Source organism: Microcebus murinus, chromosome 17, assembly GCF_040939455.1.
Source record: "Microcebus murinus isolate Inina chromosome 17, M.murinus_Inina_mat1.0, whole genome shotgun sequence".
In the NCBI taxonomy this organism is placed as follows: domain Eukaryota; kingdom Metazoa; phylum Chordata; class Mammalia; order Primates; family Cheirogaleidae; genus Microcebus; species Microcebus murinus.
In genome coordinates this window covers 15,335,419-15,357,256 of record NC_134120.1, presented here as the reverse complement: position 1 = coordinate 15,357,256, position 21,838 = coordinate 15,335,419, and the positions used below count along the sequence as shown (strand labels likewise).

At 41.7% G+C, this 21,838-nt stretch overlaps 1 protein-coding gene and 1 long non-coding RNA gene across 2 annotated transcripts in view; one reads left to right on the top strand and one right to left on the bottom strand.

The window, feature by feature from the left end:
- The window catches only part of LOC105860628 (uncharacterized), a 33,132-nt gene extending 27,922 nt beyond the window's left edge, over nt 1-5,210 (bottom strand). Inside the window, exon 1 of the long non-coding RNA XR_012912876.1 lies at nt 5,111-5,210. This is a non-coding gene — a long non-coding RNA (uncharacterized LOC105860628). The remainder of the gene's footprint in view (nt 1-5,110) is intronic.
- A 125-nt stretch (nt 5,211-5,335) lies between these two features.
- SEC11C (SEC11 homolog C, signal peptidase complex subunit) lies at nt 5,336-21,636 on the top strand. Its single transcript, XM_020282121.2, has 6 exons — nt 5,336-5,545; nt 12,777-12,886; nt 16,002-16,151; nt 19,020-19,139; nt 20,784-20,841; nt 21,431-21,636. Exons 1-6 carry the CDS (start codon nt 5,459-5,461, stop codon nt 21,482-21,484), a joined length of 579 nt encoding a protein of 192 aa, XP_020137710.1. The 5' UTR covers nt 5,336-5,458; the 3' UTR covers nt 21,485-21,636.
- Nucleotides 21,637-21,838: the final 202 nt, after the last annotated feature.

The following is a 21,838-nucleotide window of genomic DNA, read 5'->3' as shown; positions in this document are numbered from 1 at the left end:
TTTTAATAAATTTCACCAGTTTTTCTTGTTTCACTGGGGACTGCGTCCATGGAGTTCCTCATGCTACCATCCTGGGAGAGATCCAAGTTACTACAGATTCTTAAACTCCCAGTAGTGGCCACAGTCTTGAAAGTTTGGACTTTTGATGACAAGAGCCAGAAACCATAAGAGAGAAATGCTTTTTTCTTCTTTTAGTCCAAAATCTTGAGTTTGAAAAGCAAATGCTAAGAATCCTACAGACTGCTGGCTCTCTTTCAGTACATCTGTGTTTGTGTTTCCTCCAGACCAACTCTAGTGCCCTGAAAATTTGTGTGTGTGGGTATGTGTTTAACACATTGCACCTGAACTGTAATTATTTGCATATATCTCAATTCCTTCCTTGATTTGTAAGCTTTTGGGTGAGACAAGACTGTAATTTTTTTCATTTGTAACCCCTAGAACTCTGCATAAGTGCTTAATAAATGGATGAATAAATAATTGAATAAATGATGCAAATAAGCACATCACCAAATGACAATCTGATTGCTCCTATCTCCCTACCATCATCTCAGTTTTGAGGGACCCAGCCTCATTGAAATTCACCATTCTATCTCAATTTCAAAATGTGAGTAACATGTTTCTACTGTTCTGATCATTTACCCATTTTTCACAGACAGTCCTAAATGACATCTTTATACTCCAGGCTTTTCCACTGAAGGGCTTTACACTTGCTGATCCCTTTGCCCAGAATGCTCTTCCTCAAAGGCACAGAATGGCTGGCTCCTTCTCATCATTTATAATAATATAAATGTTTGAAATTATCCTAATTTTTTGGTTTGCTTCTTTACTCTCTCTCTCCATACTAAGCACCATACAAGCCAGTACCTTGTCTGTCTTGTACACGGTTGAATCTCCAGGTTTGAGAGCAATGTAAGTAGTAAGGAGTCATAAATGTGTGTCTTTTAAGCTAGTTTCTTTCAACTCAACTTTTAACTTAGAATTGATGTCTAACTCAATTCTAAGACAGAGTCAAGTCACCCAGTCACAGAATTGTCACTGTCATATGTAGTATTAATAGGTTTGCTTCATTTATCCATGTCTATTCTTTAACCATCACTTGAACCCCAAGACTCTTCTTGCCCCAGCATGGATAGCCAAGCGTGAGTTACCCACTATGGGGAAAAGGAGTCTCTGCAGAGTCTGAGATTAAGGCCTGACTTGGTGAATTCTTGACTTCTAAGATCAAAGGCACCATTCAAATGTAAGATCAAGAAGATACAAATAGGGAAGATATCTAGAGTAATCCATTTTTCTTTGAACCCCTTTCAAAATTCCCTAAACTGAGGCATGGGAAGGAAGGTTAGATGAGAATCGGAAGAGAGTACAAGGGCTGTCTTTGAATCTGCCCCCTTTCAGCTGAATCCTGAAGATGGAACGAGGTATAAAAATACCTGTCCTTTTTAAGATTGATAATTCCAGAATAGAAGTGTGTCATCTGTGCCTCTGAGTGTCAACAGTCTTGCCGGTGTTCCCTGAGTCACAACAGTGTAGGGTAAGAATAGAGATGGGCTCACAAAGTTAGCCAAGAGAGTGGACTGGCAGACTCAAAGATGCCTGGGCCTTCAGGTCTGACTACTGAAGGCGCGTGTGGGTCTGAGGACCAGTGGCCATGACAGAACCTCAGGCATTTCAGTGGGGCAGTGAGGACAGAAGCCAATGATTCGGAGGGCGTTGCTGTGGAAGAGAGGTCACACTTTAAGACAGGTTACACTCCAAAGGATGCTAGAACAGGAGTGACAGAGCAAGAGGGAGAAGCAGATCCAAAGAGCTGCCCCTGAAGTCACCATACATCTCCCTTAAACTCACTTGCCATCCAGGGAGAAGAGGGTGGGGCTAGGAGGGAGTTTGAAAATAATCTCAAATTGACCCAGTTTTAAAACTGAAAATGGTTATATTCATTTGCTGCAAACCAGGCAGAGGAGGGCGATAACATAACTATTCTAAATTATAGGAAAAGAAAGTTACATTTTTGTTCCCCAGAGGCCATGATTATGAAATTTCTACTTGCCACAGAACACTAGAGGCCACAGTTTTGTTTCTAGAGGTGAGGAAACTGAGGTCCAAGGAGTAAGATGGTGGCTCAAGGTGACCCTGCTGTGTGGGCACAGCCAGGGGAACAGCCTTATCTCCTGGGTCTTGTTCCAGGGTGTCAGCATTGTACAGTATTGCCTTCCTACATCTGCCAAACTCCTGCGGAAAGTATTGAGTCTCACTGATGTATTGAACATAAGAAAATGTCTTCCTAGCATTTTTAAAAATAGAGGATTCAGTTAAACTTAGGAGCCAAATTTTAAAAGGTCTTAACTGTTTCCTGTCAAGTAGCACGGGACATAAAATCGAATCGAAATGAGCATTTTTTGTTAATGAATGTCATCTTCCTTTCTACACCTCTCTCTCTTTCTGTCTCTCTCATTATTCCTGACACTTTTCTTAGCATGAAATTCCTCACGGCTGGTTGTAGCAACTACAAGGAAAAGGGAGGTAATCAGAACAGTCACAGGCAGATGGGGTGTTAGAGGGTAGTAGTTTGAGAAATGGCTTGTTTTGACAAGAGCACTTAGGCAGCAGAGTGGGAGATGGATTGAGGAGGAGGGAGGGGCAGCCTAAACTTCCACCCTCTGCTTATGACATCCCTGAGTAACAGCGTGGTTCTCCTGAGGCATATCCTTCTACAGACGCAAAAGGCAGAGAAGGCAGAGAGTGACTCAGAAAGTTGGTGTCTAGCACCATTAACCAGGTGCCTCTGACTCAGATTTGAGATGACGTGCCTCCTTCCTACCCAGACAGTGTCCAGCGTTTTTGCTAGGGCTGATCAAATTCCAAGTCATTCATCAGATGTCATCCTATTTGTGCTACACTTAAGAATGAGTCCGACCTCTCTCTTCAACATGCACAAGCAGACCAGGATCCCCGAGACTTTGCAGAGTTTGTGACTGGGAGCTGCTGTGGGTGCCCACTGCCCTCAGCCTGTAGACAGTAACCTGAATTTACAAACCAGAAGTTGAAACTCCCATCCTGAGGTTGGGTCTGCTTCCGCAGTCCCCGTGGCTTCAAAGGGCAGGAAAGAAATGAGGAGAGGCTGCGTGTGGTGTAGCAGTTGACAGTGAGTTTGGATCTGGCAGACCCGGATTCAAGTTGTGGCTCTGTCATCTCTTAGCCCTGTGACATTAGGTACTTTGCTTATCATCTCTAAGAATTATTTCTCATTTTCTATAACATAGGTTTTCTTGAAGGAATGAAATTTATAATAAATACAAGATGCACTTAATACAAAATAAATATGCAAAAAATATCAGTTGGCATTTCCTGTGTAGTAATTATGTACCCACCTCATAAGGGCCACCCTGGTATGCAAAAGGGTTTCTAAACTAGAGTGCACACCTTTGCTTATGGCCTACCTAATTTACCTATTACATGGTGACAGGAGTTACACTGCACACTTACAGCTTCCAATGGATCTAAGAATCATGTTTTATTCACCTCTGGAATCCTGGTAGCCGCTGGAGCAAATAATTTAATAAATAAGGAAGTGAGTCAATTTGTTGTATGAGAGACTTCTTAAAGTTTTATTTCTGATGATCTCACCCGAGGGGAGGGCAGGTATCTGGTAATTCTAAAGAAAGGATGTGTGGTGTCAGCCTGTATTTATGGAATTTCATAAGGAAAATTAGTATGTTTATTTTTCCATGGGAAAGGGAGAAATAAAGCAATACTATGCTTTGGTTTAAAATATATATTATAATAAATCAAAGAAAACCCTATGATGATGAGGACCTAAGCAAGGAGAGGAATCCTTGATTTCTAACGATAGTTAAACTAGATCTCCCCCGACATTGGCAGTAGAGCCAATAGTAATTCAACTCTGCTCCTTTTCAGGGGTCTTTGCAGGAAATAGGCCAATTAGAAGACCACGTAAAGAATAAACTGTGTTCCAACTGCCACAATATTTTTCTTTTTCTCAAGCAGCTAAACAAGCACTGGCCTTCAGATAAACAAGGTTAAAATAAATGCAGCTCATGCACCACCAGATGCTGACTAACTGATCCCCTGTTCCACAAGCCATAGCTACAGCTTTGATTGGACTACAGTTTTCAGTAACTTTCTTCTGATAGAAAGATCACCAACCATAGACTGGTTCTGGACAGTTTTACAGAGGCCGAGCCCTTGAGAGCCTTTGTGTCCTGAAAAGACCTTTTGACACACAGGGCCTAATGGTAACGCATTTAGATGTTAAGTTTCCACCCCCAGGTGAACATGGATCGTATGTTACATGCATGTTTGTTCAATACACAGGCGACAGGACCGCACTCATGAATATTCATAGATTCTCCTATAACCTGTTGAATATGTATAGTTGACCAGCCTGTTTAGCGTGAATCCCTGCCCCATCCTCTCCTCCTTAGAAGTGCTTGTTTCTGGTCTTTGCCAGAGGCCACACTTCCCAGCAGGCTGTAGCCCTCTAGAAGAAATAAAGTTCTTCATTCTAAATTTATAAATTGTGAGATTTTTAGGTTGACAGTTGTTCACTGGTGTTTCTCGAGTGCCTAGAACAAGACCAATCACATAGTAGGTGCTCCATAAAGATTTATGGATAAATGATTGAAATAAAGAATCCATAAATTAGTGAGTGAATGACCCAAAGGTAATCTAAGATTAGGACTGTGTTAATCCAGGACTTGGAAGTTTCAAAATTTGAGTTCTATTCCAGACTCTACCACTTAATCTTTGCCATGCCAATGACCCTTTCTGGGCCTCTGATTCCCTGTGTATAAAATTAGGTGGTTATTTATTCATCCAAGATGCTTCCTAGCATTCAAGTGCTACAAGTCTTCAGAGCACTGAACCCAGAGGCGCCAAAAGTCCCGCCTCTTCCAAGCCCCGCTCACATGCCCTGCACATATTTAGACCCCGCCCATCTGCACAGCCCGCCCACAGTGCAGAAGCACCGCCTTCCCTTCGCAGTCATCCAATGGCCAAGTACCACGGTTAGCTGATTGCGAGAGAGCTTTAGGTGTCCTCATGGCGCCTGACCACAGTCGGGAAATTCAGTTCCTCTTGAGTGGTCACTTACCCGAGTTGCCCCCGAGACCTGCAGGATCACCCGCTGCCCCAGGTTCGCTCCGAAGGGTCGAATGAGGCCCCTGAGCCCCGACGCTGTCCTCCCTGAGAGCCCTGGGTCTTCACTGGCCGAGACTCTCGCCCCTCGGCATTCTGGGAGTGGTAGTTTTCTTTAACTAGGCTCCTCCCTGGCTGACTGATGGCCAACACTCGCGGGACTACGAGTCCCAGAAGCTCAAGCGAATCGCAGTCACGTGGCCCGCAAGGACGCGGGACTGGTGGGCGGGAGCCCGGCCGGTGCTCCGCAGCTGTCTGTGACACCCGGAGCTGGCGGGCCACCTGGGTCCCCAGAGACGCTGCCATGGTACGCGCGGGCGCCGTGGGGACGCATCTCCCAGCGTCCGGCTTGGACATCTTCGGGGATCTGAGGAAGATGAACAAGCGCCAGGTAACCGAGACCGGGTGGGGAGCGCTCCGGGGGGCCGGCGCCGGCTGTGCTTGCGGGGAGTCAGGGTTTCCTGGGTAGGGATTCGGCAAGGGCAGCTCCTGGTGACTGCTGCCCGGTAGCGACCCGAGGCTCTGGCGCTGGGCTCTCAGAGGCCCTGGGTGCAAATCCTCCCAGACCCACGTGTGGGCGTGTGTGTGCGCGCTCTCTTGCACTGACAAGATCACAAGTAGGGGAGGATGGCCAGGAGGGGAAAAGAATCGAAGAAACCCTGTGCATTAGAAAACCACAGCCAATTTGTAGGAGAGATGACTCTAGCGTGAGTGACAGCTGTCTGCACGTATTTGAAGGGCCACCCGGTGAAGAGGGAACAGATATCTCTGTGAGGCTTGAGAGGCCTGACTGCCCGCGGGTGGAAGTGGCAGAAAGGCAGGCGAAAGGGAACTTTCTGACAATGGGAGCTGTCCAGCTATGCTTCCCAAAGCAGATTTCGCCTAACCGTTGGTCGGGGCTAAGCAATGCTCCTTGTGCCTAGAGAGCTCACAAGTATGCTCGATCATCGTGGACTGAACCAGCGTTCCAAAAGGGATTCCAGAAGTCTTAGCTAAGTTCATTCTCAGATTCCATCATTTTGTCTGCACCATGGATATAGGAGGCAATTAGGGTCTTTGGGCAGCTGGGGTTGATTTTTCACTCCTCTCTGGGAGGACCTCAGAGGAAAACTTGCTCTCTCCTTGGCCAGTTATTGACCATCATCACTGTCTTTGGGTCTTTATCTCCTCAACATAAAGCACGAGTGAGTAGGGACTGGAAAAGAAGATCTCTCAGTCAGGAAAACTGTGATTGCTTAAGCTTCTAGGTAGAGAATTTGGGAGACCTATTAACCTAAGTATCGTGATGGATACTAATACTACTATTTGTACTACTAATAAATTGTACTATGAAAAATCTGACCTTCCTATCAGGCAGTTTTGATTATCTTTGACAATAGTATTGATTCTCATGATTTTGATGGAATCCAGTTTCATTTTTTCCATTATATTGAGATGTAGGGTGTTGGCCGTGGCCGGGCACAACTTACTTCTTTGCGCACATGAGTGTGTGTGGGTGTGTGTGTCTCCAAGTAGCACTTCAGAGGAATGCAGGAGTATGGGGTAGTTTGGTGACTTGGATTTCATGGACTGTGTTTAGGATCTGGTTGTGTCTAGGTGTGAATAATTGACAAACTCCTGTGAGTTTCTGTGGTTAAGATGAGTTGCAATAGAAAATATCGCTAACTTGAAAGACCAACAACTGATGTCCTGAGCATTGACATTGTTCACAAGAAAATCTTCCAGAAGATAGAGCTTTATTTAAAAATCTAGACTTATAATTAGCTGATTTTTAAAATGTCTCTAAAATTGGTACTGATTACTGATGGTTACAATGAGCAAACTATCAGAAAAGGTCTTCTGATGAGTGTATCAATCCCTAAACCAGTTTGCCTTTTAAAAGATCTGTGTGTTTCTACCGTCACTGATGAAGCTGGCAGGCAATAAAACTAGTTTGGTAGACAATAAAACCAGCAGCTGGTTTTATTGCCTGTTTTGCTAGTCTTATAATTAAAATTCAGAAGCTCAAATCTATTGCACCCTGTTACTTTTTCTTTTTTGAGCTTTGTCCTTTTGCTTGTTTTCCTTCTTCCCTCCAAAATAGCATCCTATGGCACCTTGTCAGGCCTGCATGCTCCACCGGTTTTGGAAGCAGGACTTCCTTTCTCTGTTGCTCCTGCTTACTATTAATTAAGTCAGAAGCCACAAGCAAGACAAGGGCTCTTTGTTTCCACAGTGAGGAAGAGAGGAAGAAATACAGCCACTGGTATTGCTGCTGCTTTGTCAGCCAAAATATCTGGGTTGACATGTTTGCTTAAAACTCTTAGACGTTGGCTATTTCATTCTTCGTTGACAATAACTGAATATGGGCTTACTTCTAAACTCTTTTTCCAGCTATTAAGTGCCAAGCATACAAAGTTGGTAGGCAAAGATGACCAACAACAAATGGTACCAGTGAAACATGGTAGTCTGTTTTTTAGATCCCATTCAGCTTGTCAGTAGTTCGATAAAAATTGTTTCTAGATTCCAGGATTTTAAACCTCAACTCAGTTTCAGTAGGTGCCTTAAAGGTAAGTATATGTATGCTCTATGATTTCGCAGTTTGTTTGATTGTTAGTTTTTTTTTATATATATTTGGCTATTTCCTTAGCAGATAGATGTCTGGCTCAAAGGAATTTTTTTGGAGAAATTAATTTTACTTTCCCATGATGAATTTTTCAAGTATATAAAGTCATGCAAATTTTGATGAATTTTCAAGTATAGAATATCAAGCATAAGAAAATATATTCTTAGCATGAGGTCTTTAAGTGGCAAGGTTTTATAATTTGCTTTTATCAGGGTGGAGCCTGATGATTTGAAAACTTTTCTAAAAACAGCAATCTTTGTTTAAAATCATGGTTTGGGGCTTTCTAAATCAGATCTGTAATTCATATTGAAACAAGTGTTGTTTATCAAATCTTTTAGTCAGGCGGAGCAGGTGGAGAAGTTTTTGCATGTGAACTCCAGTGAACAACTTCTGCTTTAGACTGATGTGACTTGCAAGGCTGATTTTACTTTAGAAGCAACAGTTTAACATTTTATAGCCTAACACTTTAACAACGTCTGCTTAGTATTCCAGTTTCCTTTTTTGCTCTCTTGGAAATGTAATGATAGTTTCATAATTTGCTATTGACACAGTAGCCAAGTAGTCAAAAAATGGTGTGTAACTTTAATATTGAATTATATTTACTTTCCTTTTTTCATTTACTGCACCAAAATACCCTAACAGTTATTTTGATTCATTTATGTCCTCACTTTCTGTTGCATGCTTCATAATTGCCTCAAATTACATATTTCTCACATGATTATAATATGACCAAGAGACAGCTTTAAGCTGTGCTTTTCCTATCTTACATCATATCAGAATATGTTTTCATATTTTGTTATACTCTTCAAAATTATTTTAATGCCCATATAATACTCTGTCAAATTGCAGTTCCTTTAAACACTTTTCTCTCCTAGAATTGGGAATCAGTCCATGTTCATCATAGGAATTTTAAAGATTAGAGAATAATTTAAAGAAGAAAATTCAATAACTCTCATAATTCTACCATCCTAAGATAGCCTCTTGGTGTCTTGGGGCATCTCCTTGTGTTTGTTTTATAACCCGTTTTATAGTTTGTTGAGATCCTACTGCAGCTTAGATTTTTCACTCAACACATTTTAAGCGTTTGGTCACATCATTAAAGTTCTTTATGTGTTGTTTTAAATAGCAACATAAACTGCCATTTTCTACCCAGTCATTCCTCTATTGTTGCTCATTTACGTCCTTTTCCACATTATTAGAATTAAGACTGTAATAAATTTCTTTGGGTGATAATTCCCTATCCGCCTTTATTTTAGATTGAATTGCTAGAAGTAGGATTACTGGGCCAAGACTAACCTCTTGATACTAATGCCAAATTGCTTTCAGAATGGTTATATCAACATGCATCCATCCCCACCACAGTATACTCTTCCCAGCACTGAGTATTAGGGAGGGAGGGAAGGAAGGAAGGAAAGAGAGAGAGAGAGAGAGAGAGAGAGAGAGAGGATCAGGGGGAGGATAGAGGCAGGATTATTGGTTTAAACATTTTAAATGTTTATTTGCCACTTGTTTTTTTCTCTTTGGAAGATAAGTTTTAAGCTTTTACCTTTTTTGGTGGTATTTTAGGGTTTTTCTTACTGCTGGTTTGTTTGCATTTACCATATATTAAAGGTATTTATTTCATCAGTATTTATTCAACAAATGGAGTACTTTTTGCAAGACCTGTGTTGAATATTGGGGACATAGCTATAAGCAAGGCTGAAATGATCCCTTTTATGGAACTTACAGTCTAGTATGAAAAACACATTGAGTAATTATATGCATAATTATGATGGTGATGGATGCTTTCAAGTAGTACAGGATGCAATGAGCATATACAGTAGAACAAGAAGACCTAGGCTGGCCTACAGTAGAGGTTGGCAAACTCCAGTGCACCACCTGTTTTTACAAATAAAGTTTTATTGGAACAAAGCTGTGCTTATTCTTTCACATATTGTCTGTGGCTGCTTTTGTGTTACACTGGCAGAGATGAGTGGTTTCAGTGGAAACTGTGTGTCCTGTAAACCTAAAATATTTACTATCTGGCTATCTACACAGAAAGTTTGGTCAGGGCAGGCTTCCCTTGGGCACTGACATTTAACCTTGGATTTAAAGATGCCTGAGTGTTTGGTATGCTAATGGGTCCAGGGAGGGAGCTTTCTGGACAGAGGGAATAACCAGGTGAAGGCCTTGGTGTGGAAAGTAGCATATGCTGTTTGAAGTGCTGGCAGGTACCCCCAGTGCAACTCGGTGTAGTGAGTTTCACCAGCTGAGGCTGGGGTTAGGGGACAGATCAGACAGGGCCTTAGAGGCCATGTTAGATTTGATCCTCGTCCTTGGAGTAGTGGGATGCAATCAAAGGGCTTTAAGCAGGGCATAGATATGATGAGATGTGCATTTGAAAACAAGCATAGTCACGCATCACGCAACGATGTTTCGGCGCATCAGGTGTCATATACGTGGTCTATCATTGACCCACTACTCTGAGGATGAAGACCAAACCTCCCATCGCCGCCAAGGCCCTGTGAGCATGGTGCCTGGTTAGTGTAGGTCGAGGGATAAATGTAGATAGTGAAGGGGCAGAGGCTCTTTGGAAAAGAGCTGTGAGAGAGCGAGAGAGTGTAAACACCAGAGGAGGAGAAGGATGTGAGGCGGAGGAGGAAGGCTTAAGACAGGTGAGTCCTAAGCTGATGGGAAGGAGAAGGGAGAGAGCAGTGGTTCCCCCTTCACTGCGCATCAGGGTCACCTGGCAGCTGCTTGTGAAACACGGTCGCCGGCTCACCCCCCTCTGGTGCAGCTGGTCTGGGATGGAGGCCGGTGGACAGCGTGTTGGAGGCTTCCCAGGTGATTCTAACACGCAGCCAAAGTTGAGAGCCAATGGTGTAGCGCAGGGGCTCTCAAACTGTGGTCCCCAGGCCAGCAGCTTCAGTGTCACCTGGGAACTTGTCTGAAATGCAGTTCTCAGGCATCACCAGCTGATTCTGGCACACGCTGACGTTTGAGAACCACTGCTGGAAAGAACAGTCTGTACACCCTACAGAGTCACCCGCACGTCCCTGTTAGGACTTCCTGAGTATCTTTAGCCCCGCTTCTCCAGGCCTTGAGTATTTTAAACTGTAATTAAACTGTTCAAAAGTGCATTTTAAACTGTACTGAATACTCTAAAAGAGTCTACACCCCTACATTCTGTCTCAGTTAAAAGTAAATTAGGATATTTAAGGAAAATGATGTTGTCCAGAGCCACATGATCTGGGTCCTAGCTCCAAACTCATTTCAAAAGGATGTTCTGGAAAACTGGTAGGGTAAGCTGCTAGGTAGCTAAGATGGGATCCAACCTGTCTAATGTCACTTCCTCTGAAGTGCTAGAACTATAATAAGGAGATTTAAAAGTCGTCAGTTACTCCAAGATAAGTCCAGAGAGGAAACAAGATCAGCCAAATACTAGAAGCCCGAAAACAGATGGGAGAATGGTGGCTGGCATAGCCTGAGCCTGAGAAAGCCAAAATCCTAAGTGGCAGTGGGGGACACTGAGGAATAACTCTTCACTGTTTGTGCACAGGATCTTCAAAGACAAGAATCAGCAGTCCTGGGTGTCTCCAGAACTGGAGGTGAAGGGGAGGGAGGGCTAAGATAAATTAGATCCCTGCTGTCCTGTCTCCTCCACTCACAGGTCTTCCCCTCCCAGGCAGGGGTCTAGAAGTTTGTTCCCTGAAGAGGTAAGCAGGTGGTCTCTGGAGTAAGAACTGCCAGGCCTGGTGGAGGATGTGGATTCCACCCCGTGAGTGACTTTATGTAGCAGAAGTGAGGGTGGAGGTCCTGATATGTAAGTGATCACAGATGCCAGGAACAGGCAGGTGCAGCCAGGTGGGAGGGCGTCATTGAACTAGAGAGGTGGAGATAGAGCCGTTTCAGTTCCAGAGTGTGTTGCTGACAGTAGATAGTCCAGGTGGAGGAAGAAGGTCGCTGGAGATGTGGAGGTCCAGGAATTGGGACAGCAGAGTGTTGCATGGGCTGTGCACGTGGCTCTTCAAATCAGCTGGACAATCGCAGGGGTTGCGAGGAGGAGACTGAGACAGGTACCCAAGCGCAGCACCTCCTTGGAGTTTGGGTAGTACTAGATACTGACGTGACCACCGTAGCCCCTGGAAGGATGGCAGACGTTTGGGCTGACAGTTCAGCTCCTGCCCAACAGGGTGTTGGGGCGAGGGCAAAAGTTCCTTTCCCCTTGTCCCTAGTGGTTGGCAGGTATAGCAGGCAGCTGTGAGCAAGGAAGAGCCTGTGCTTCAGCACGCGCCACGCAGGAGGGAGCGAGGGAAGCCCTGTAGGTCTTCACACAGGGTCAGAGGGAGAGTGGATCTGCTTGAATCTCTTCCTCATGGCTACATAACTAGCGATTGATTATGTAACAACTCGTGTGTCCCTCTCGCCTGTGCTCTTAACCAAATATTTGTTCACCTTTTAAAACACTTATGGAAAATTTAAACATCCAGGTGTTTAAAGTTTTTGTTCACTTTTAAAATGTAATTTTCAGATGCCAAATGACCTCATTGCATATACTCTGCTACTCTGAAGCTTCCATTGAGGCCATCTTCGACCAGAGGGCTAAAGGGAGTTAGTTCTAGGTGAATCTACACTGTGTGGATCAGGGTCAGACCCTCCCGCTCTACTCTGGACTGTGTGTGTGACTAGCCCACAGCAGCAGGCTGTGGTGGTAGAACTAGAGTGACAGAACCTGTTAGCGTTTAAGGAGCTGAGACACCGGAGGCAGGTAAGTAGAGGCTCCTTGAGGCTGTAGCAAGCCAAGTCCCCCAGATGGCTCTGTATTTTCCTCCACTTTCTCTCACTTAATGAGAGACGATATTTACAAGGCTCCTTCCATGGACAAAAGTTGAAATACTACCTAATTTTGTACCTTGTATGAATCAGTTTTATGTCTTGAAATCTCATCTTTTTGGAAATTTTATAAGTGCATCTCCAGCTTCGGGGTGTGAATATTTTGCCATTGGTTTTCATTGTGGTTTGCCCTTTTTCGTTCCAGCTCTATTACCAGGTGTTAAACTTTGCCATGATCGTGTCTTCTGCACTCATGATTTGGAAAGGCCTGATCGTGCTCACTGGCAGCGAGAGCCCGATCGTGGTGGTGCTGAGGTGGGTCCCGCGGGCCGTCCGCATCCTCCCCTGCCCTGGCCGGGGAGCAGGGTCGCCTGAGTGAGAGCCAAGGTTCAAGATTTTAATTGGATAAACTGTTAGAGTCTTCTTTATTGATATCTGTTTTGAGAAGATCTAATTTTTTTCTGTCTTTTCTTAAAAAAATCTTTTTTTAATAAACATTTTAAAGCTTTAGTTATGTTGATGCTAGTGCATTTCATCCACTTAAAATGATGGTAATATGGTATTAAATCAATTTATAAACAAATAATGCATTAAGTATAACTAATTTAAACGTGCTTATTGGTTTTCTTTGTACCAGATAGGGAGTGTGTATCCCCAGCTCCTAGCAGTGTGCCCAGTATTTTTTCAAGCTTCTTCACTAATAATACTGATGTAAATGGCTACTGTCTTCTTGAGACTATTATAGTTATTATAAGTACAGCATGTTTATATTAGAAAAGTTAATACTAGAGTTAACTTCATGCAGCCATAAAGTCATCCAAGTAGAAACACTTAACAGTCAACTTGCAATCACATGACCATGTTTGGGAGCCAGCTGCTTCAAGATGCTCTCTGTCCTGTGTGTCTTAGACCACCGCATCTGACTGTTGGTGGGGATAGCGACCGTTTGTTTTGCGGGTGGAGTGGTGGGCTATAGCAGTACCTTGGGCAGAGTTACAGCTGGCCAGTACAGGATCCGAGGCCAGACGCAGGGCACTTGTCTGCCAAACCATTGCCCTTTCCCTCTGCTGGCCCTGCCACCATGTTACAGGGCCACAGCCATGATGCCCACTTCACTAGGGTGCCCTTGTGTGACTGGCCAAGCGGCATACTTCTAGCGAGAGAGTTTTCCTGAATTTAGAAGCCTGATGATAGCATAGCTCACAGCAGAGCCGAGGGGACCTTAGATTCACTGGTGTTCACTCTGTGCTTCGGGAGTCCCCTGGGTCCGGCTGGATAGATTGGGAGGGAGAAGGGGACGATGTCCACAGATTCTAGATGCCTTAGCTTTGCTTCAGTTATGACAGCTCCATTTTTATGTATTTTATATGGTTATACTTCTTGGTAAGATCTCATTTGAAGGAAGAATTTTAAGGCTTTTAAAAAAGAAGGAGGAATTTAAAACGTCAAATTTAGATGGGCCCTGTCACTTAACAGATAAGGAACCTGAGGCCCAGCGAGGCCAAGTCACAGCGTCTCTTGATTACTTTTGGCAGAGCCAACACTAGGTCTGCGATGTGCTGGCTCCCCTTCCCAAATCACACAGGCACACTTGACACAGACATTATTGTGAACTTGCTGCACTTTAGGGGCTTTTTATAAAAAGCATCCTCTATGGTGCTAAAGCAATTTGGTTTGTCACCATAGATCGTTTACATCCCTGAGGGATGTTTGGCCTTGGGGGAGCCCCTGGCCCATGAGGAAAGCAAGTGGAAGTTCATACTGGAAACATTGAAAAGAACTGCTTTCCTGATGGAGTGCGACGATGACACCCTTGATGCCAAACTTCAGCAGCCTCTTCTTGCCTCTGTGGCCTGTGCAGGGAGTCTTGTCCTCACTGCGGTCCCTTCACTGTTACTGCCAACAGAGACGTTTTCTATCAACATTTTCCCGTTGTGTATCTTCAGGAATTTTGTTGAAAGAGTAAAGATGAAGCCATAGATGCAGAAACAATTATCTTAACCATTTGGGCTAAGAAAACAAAACCCTGAAGCAAATATGTTTTATTTTCAGAAGACGACAAAATAAAATTCTAATTTGACAGAAAAACCCCAAATTTGTTTTTACTCAGATGTTTTCTCTCTTTCCCTCTTAGTTCTATTTTTAGCCCTTTCTCCCTTTCTATTCAGATCTCTTATTTTTGAATACTGGATCCATTACCAGTTAGTGACACTGGTTACAACTGAAATATAAACCTATCGGTAGGCACTTAGTCACAGGCTGCACTAAGCATCTACTGACTTAAACTGAAGCATCTGCTGAGACGTATAAGGCGTGTCGGGGCTGGGGGCGGGGAGGAGGGCCTTGGTTTCCTTTAAAACTCTACATGTTCAGTAGCCTGGTTCCTTCTCTCCCTTTCTGTTCAACAGCCATTACTCATCCTGGTATATAGCCCCCATAACGCCCTAATCCTAGGACTTATTTTTTTCTCCTACGTTAAAGCAGAGCACGAAAATTATACAATGAATTCTATTTATTAAATATCAGCTTCCAGTAGATTATAGTTTACTTTGAATCCACCAAAGATTTTTGGCATGGGTTTAAATTGGTATCATGTGGGGTTACTTATTGACCTCCGCATCAAAATCAGTCAATATTCATTAGAATCGGCCTTTTGTAGAATACGGTAGAAAGGACGATGCCACAGTAGGTGTAAAAGACCCAGGTTCAAATTTTGTCCCAACCTTCTGCTTGGCTTTTGGGCAGGTCATGCTCTCTCAGTGCAGTCGCTTGTTTGTTTCTCATTCCTTGAACAAGTATTGGAGTACCCTAAGTGCTGGGGGTATGCTATGAAATGAAAGAATTGCCCTAGAGCAGGGGTCCTCAAACTTTTTAAACAGGGGGCCAGTTCACTGTCCCTCAGACCATTGGAGGGCCAGAATATAGTTAAAAAAAAAAACTATGAACAAATTCCTATGCACACTGCGTATATCTTATTTTGAAGTAGAAAAACAAATGGGCAAAAACACCCGCATGTGGCCCACGGGCCGTAGTTTGAGGACGCCTGGGCTAGAGCATTAACCAGCTGTAAGAGTCTGCAGTTCTGAATGAAAACAATAATGTATTTGTAGGAGGACGACTTTTTTTAAAGCCAAAAATTGGCAGCGTTTACTTCAGAGTTCACATTATTCTTGGTTCTTTTTCTACCTAATACCAACTGCAGAGAGGCCTGCTGCTGCCTGTTCCATACTCAATTCTGAGTAGAAATCATTTGCTTTCTCCCAAATTGTTATTACCTAGGGTGGTCAGAAGGAAACCACTCTGGCTTGTTTTATAACTCTGAAGACTGACTTTGCTATTGATTAGATTTTCAGCTCTAACTGCTAATGTTTATTCTTGTCACCTTTTGGACACACTGTAACGGTGATGTTGACTTTGTGCTTCTTTCCAGCGGCAGTATGGAGCCGGCCTTTCACAGGGGAGACCTTCTGTTCCTCACGAATTTCCGGGAAGACCCTATTAGAGCTGGTGAAATAGTTGTTTTTAAAGTTGAAGGACGAGACATCCCAATAGTTCACAGAGTAATCAAAGTTCATGAAAAGTAAAGAAGCTTTACTTTTTTTTGTTTGTTTTTTTAGTTTTTTTGGTAAATTTTTGGTAGATAGTTTTAATGGTTAGTTAGAAAGTAGTAAACACACTGGATTATGTTCCTAGTTCTGCCATTTACTAACTGGGTGACTTCAGACCAGCTGCTTAACCCATTCTGTAGGACAGGAGTGGTAATATTTTACCCACAACAGCTCACAGGATGATTACGAGAATTAAACGAATGAATGTTTACTAAAGCACTTTAAAAACTTAAATTGCTACACAAATGTAAGATGGGATATATTATAACATGTTAGTTATTTGAAGGAGCTCAAAGAAAAATCACATTATAACAGAGGATTTTATTGTTGTGAAAATTATTTTTTGAAATGCAGAAAAACTAGCTGTTTCTGTGTCACTTTGATCAAAGTGGCATTCTCAGCAGTAATGTTCATGCTGGATGGATAAAAATTCCTTCCCGTAGCTCATCTTATGCTTTGGTCATTGCATATCCTACATGAATTCTCTCCCACCCTCCGCCCTCAGCCAGCCTTGCTTTTCCCTTAAATGCCAACAATGACTTACTTATTAAGACCGTGTTTTTGGAACCAGAAACATTTATTTCTAGCTCACATATAGGAAGTTCCCATGGAGAGAGTACTTCATATGATTAGCAAAATTATTACATTTCATATACTTGGTTATTCATTTACCTTTATGCAGCTTAGTGTAGATTTTTACCTGTTTATCTGTATGAGTTATAGAATTAAATTTAGATGTATACATATGTGTGTTTTTTGTTTTTGTTTTTTTTTTTTGAGACAGAGTCTCACTTTGCTGCCATGGCTAGAGTGCCGTGGTGTCAGCCTAGCTCACAGCAACCTAAACTCCTGGGCTCAAGCGATCCTACTGCCTCAGCCTCCCGAGTAGCTGGGACTACAGGCATGTGCTACTATGCCTGGCTAATTTTTTTTTCCTATATATTTTTAGTTGGCCAATTAATTTCTTTCTATTTTCAGTAGAGACGGGTCTCGCTCTTTTTTTTTTTTTTTTTTTTTTGAGACAGAGTCTCGCTTTGTTGTCCAGGCTAGAGTGAGTGCCGTGGCGTCAGCCTCGCTCACAGCAACCTCAAACTCCTGGGCTCGAGCGATCCTTCTGCCTCAGCCTCCCAAGTAGCTGGGACTACAGGCATGCGCCACCATGCCCGGCTAATTTTTTTTATATACATATCAGTTGGCCAATTAATTTCTTTCTATTTATAGTAGAGACGGGGTCTCGCTCTTGCTCAGGCTGGTTTTGAACTCCTGACCTTGAGCAATCCGCCCGCCTCGGCCTCCCAGAGAGCTAGGATTACAGGCGTGAGCCACCGCGCCCGGCCGGGTCTCGCTCTTGCTCAGGTTGGGTTTCAAACTCCTGAGTTTGAATGATCCACCCGCCTTGACCTCCCAGAGTGCTAGGATTACAGGCGTGAGCCACGGCACCCGGCCCATATGTGCGTTTTTAAATAATGGAGCATTTCTTACCTCGTGTGTGGCATGTATGCACATGTGACAGGTAACTATTTGTACATATCTGGTAGTACATTCCCATTGCATTCACTGTTCCCCCAAAAGTGTTCCCCAAAGATATTGATATTTAAAATATTCACTCCATATCACTCTAAACATTAGACAATCCAGTTTCAGTTTGTGTTGTTCCACTGGTACTGCACTAATGGTTACTTGATGTCTACTTGCTGAGGAAGAAGCATGCTCAGTCATAATGTGACAGTACTGTCACTTGATTTAAAAATAATTTCTAAAGATGATAAATTGTTCAAAGCTAAGGAAATAATGATTTTTCGCTGTGATTTGCATGAATTATGAGCGTCTACCAGGATTTTTATCCTCTGGATTTCCTTTATAACCATGGCTACAAATCAGCGTGGGCTTTTAATATTTTATCTCATTATAATAGTGCATTTTTTTCATTTGTCTTATTGAAAGAAGACCCTTTTTACAAGCTCCATAATGCTGCAGTATTATGTTTCTAGTGTCAAGGCTATGTGAGCACCCGTTTAGAATGCTTAAAATTAATCCCACATGTCTCTTTAACACGCTGGTTTTATGCCATTTGTGATTCTTGTTTCCTTGCAAACTGGACTTTACACCACTATGCTCAGTGGTGAAGGAAGTATCATATCAACACATTGTGCATTTGGCAAGGAAAATCACTTTGAGGACAGCTAAGAGCACACTTGCATTTAAATTACCTTGGGCTCAAATCTGTGTGATCTGGGACCAAGTTTATGTCTAGAGTGAAGAGGAATATAATCCATGTTAACAAATTGGTCCATGAAGACTAAGAAAGAAAGAAAACAGTTCAAGTCCAACATAGCTTGTTAAACCAGCCTCATGTCCCGACTTCTGATCTGTTTTGACTTGAGGTGAACGACTGAAGTGAGCCTGGAAAATCTCATTGTTAGCAACATTTTGGGGTATTCTGAATGTGGACTTGAGAGGATTGTACAGTGGTTATTCACATGAGTTTGCTCACTGATGAATGACCCTAATACTCTAATAAGTTAGGTACTAGCTTTTTCTTCATTCATTTTTTACTGTGTGCTGTGCTGAAAGTGAATCATTGCCCTTGTGCTTGGCCATGCTCTTTGGTTGTCAAGGTCACTTGAGTGTTTTGGAATTTAAGTCTACAAAATTGTTATTAGGTTTGTGCTTCAGTTGAGTGGTTGTCTGTAAACAATCATCTTAGGCCAAAGGAAGGTCAAGTTATCTTTGACTGCTTTTCTAAATGGTCTGATGGTAAAGTCTTGGGTAAACTAATATTTTTTTTAATGTTGCTGTGCTGAAAATAATTTTTGAGAGGACATTACTTTGCTTTCCAGAGATAATGGAGACATCAAATTTCTGACCAAAGGAGACAATAATGAAGTTGATGACAGAGGCTTGTACAAAGAAGGCCAGAACTGGCTTGAAAAGAAAGACGTGGTGGGAAGAGCAAGAGGGTGAGAATTCACTTTTAAGTTATATAGAAGGTTCAGAAACCAGAAAACCACTCAGAAACAAAGAAACCAAATTTATAGGATAATATTAATAGAATCATTCATTACAAATATGTCAGGAGAGTTCTAAGCAGTTCTAGTTTGTACTGTGAAGATAAATAAAACACAGACCTTCCTAAAGATCTAAAATCTAAAACTAAGGCCACTTATATTATGTCATGTGTTTCATTCTATTTAAAAATAAATTCTCATCTACAGGTTAGTCATTTGTGGATTTTAAATAACAATTACAAGAAATCCTCCCAGAGATAACCACTATTTCACATTTCAGTATTTGCTCTAGATACTATCTGTGCCTTTACAGATGTGTATGTATGCATACGTGATACATAATTTTACCTAGAAGAATTTGATTTTTTTTCACCCAACAGGAAGTTGGAAATAGCTTTTTGGTATCAAATCTCCATTTATACCTTTTTAAATGGCTACATGCTATTCTATTGAGAATCATAGCTTATTTAACCTATCCTCTTTGGATGGACATTTAGGTTATTTCCTATTTTTCATGACTGAAAACGGTTCTGTGATAAATCTTTTAATATTCATCTTTGTATAATTGTTCCAGCAATAAGTTCTGCTTCTGTTCAACACAGTAGAGAATGTATCCTCATTAAAAAAAAACCCACAAAAAAAGAGATTCTTTTCCTCTCTTGGTGACCCATTTTATGTTTAACACTTATTAGAAATGTTTTCTTTTTATCTCATCTAAATCTCACCAACTACTTAAGGCCGGAGAAACTGCCTACCATTTTCTAAGATTTAGCTTTATTTATCAGACTGTGGCTGAAAGCCCTCTTTCTACCCCTAAACCATTTTTCTCTATTGCATTTCCACTTAGATATCTGCAGGGAGACCAGAAGACTTCTGGTTAGTTCATTCTTTCTAGATACAGGTGAAAAGCTTTGGATAAGAGAGAGGTTGGAATACCAATTTATATAAAACTAGAGGGCACTTGGGTGCATTACCTGGTTTCCCATTAGCAGAGATGATTGAGACTTGGGTCAATCTGATTACACATTGCTATTACTTTTGTTAGCATAATCATTGGCTAGTTTATGCACTGCATCTTCTCTCTCTGGGATCATAATCATATTTGAGTATAAGTTATGGTGTTCACATTTGTATTCATTGCCAAAAAACCTGTTACATCTGAAAAGCACTATAAAATGAAAATGATGACTCTTTATTATACAAAATAATTATCCATGTGCTTTAAAAGCTTTATCTAACAGCAATTTTTATATAGGCTATCTGATTCTTCTCTCCTAAAAAAACAATAACTAGATTTGTGAAAGTTGCCTATTCTGTTTGTACAGTAGATCAACTAATTATTTTAATTGTAGCAAGTGAAGACAAGTAGTACCACTATCTCAGATCATGTGCTTACTTAAAAAATTGTTCTGGCTGTTAGCTCTGGTGCTCTTCACTAATAAAGCTGATAGAGACAGGGATGGATATTGTCCTCACAGCCCCAGTCAGTGGTATTCTCATGTAAGATTTGTTTCGTAAGGTTGACTTACAGTGTTTTCAAATGTGCTATCATCATAAACAATTTTTATATTTCTTGCTTTTTATCCCACAATTTAGGTTTTTGCCATATGTTGGTATGGTCACCATAATAATGAATGACTATCCAAAATTCAAGGTAGGAATTTATGTGTGTGTCTGTATTTATTTTTTTAAATATTGGAGCTTTTACTTGTGCAATTGTAAAGATGCAGTCTTCTTAAAATGCTTTACCATTAATTTTTCTGAAGAATATTTGTAGTTAACTACAAATTAACATAATGTTTAAATTATCAACATTTAAATTATTTATAGGGGCTGCTTTCACCTTTTGTGTTTACGATGTATCCTAGGATACAATGTATCCTAAAATGACGTTTATATAGTTGTTGCTTTTTATTATGGAAAATTTCAAATACGTAAAAAAGTAGTATAAGAAACTCAGTAATCTCTCAACTTCAACAAAAATGGTATCTATATATTTTTTTTAAATCACTTGAAAAACAATAGGAAACCTACTCAGGAATAAGCACTTTATTAGCTGTGTTTGTCAGGTGTTTGATCCTTAGTCCATTGTTGTATTTTTGGATTTTTAACAAGGCATCAGGGAAGAGGTCATCTATTGATTCTGTTCCCTGCGTGGTGTTGAACAGACTTCATCTGAATACATTGATAGACCAATTTATTTGTAGGCCTCACAGTAATTTTCCATTGTGTTCTCTTTACAGTATGCTCTTTTGGCTGTAATGGGTGCATATGTGTTACTAAAACGTGAATCCTAAAATGAGAAGCAGTCCCTAAAACCAGACTGAAATGAATTCTGTCAAAAAAGAGAAAAACTAATATATTTGAAATGTTCCACTTGATGTATAAAAGAAAACAGTGTGAAGATGTTTTTGTCTTGTCCAAATAAATGATTCATCAGTAAAGATGATTTTCTTTTGTGGACTCTGATTTGAATCTGCCTGATTTCTGCCAATTGTGGCAGTCTCTGAGTGTGAGGGTCTCTCTGCCACTTCAGGAGCCAGGTAGGCCTTCATGGGCCTGGCCTGCTGGTGGGACAATGCACAGTCCACATATAGAGTTGTAACTTGTGTTTCAATAGCAAAATTCTTAATATAATGGCTTTTTGGAGG

Bases quoted from the DNA above. Each gene is read 5' to 3' on its own strand.
- SEC11C (XM_020282121.2), top strand. From the start codon at position 5,459: ATGGTACGCGCGGGCGCCGTGGGGACGCATCTCCCAGCGTCCGGCTTG. The intron at 19,140-20,783 runs GTGAGAATTCAC...CCCACAATTTAG, and splicing joins GTGGTGGGAAGAGCAAGAGG to GTTTTTGCCATATGTTGGTA. The intron at 20,842-21,430 runs GTAGGAATTTAT...TTCTCTTTACAG, and splicing joins ATGACTATCCAAAATTCAAG to TATGCTCTTTTGGCTGTAAT.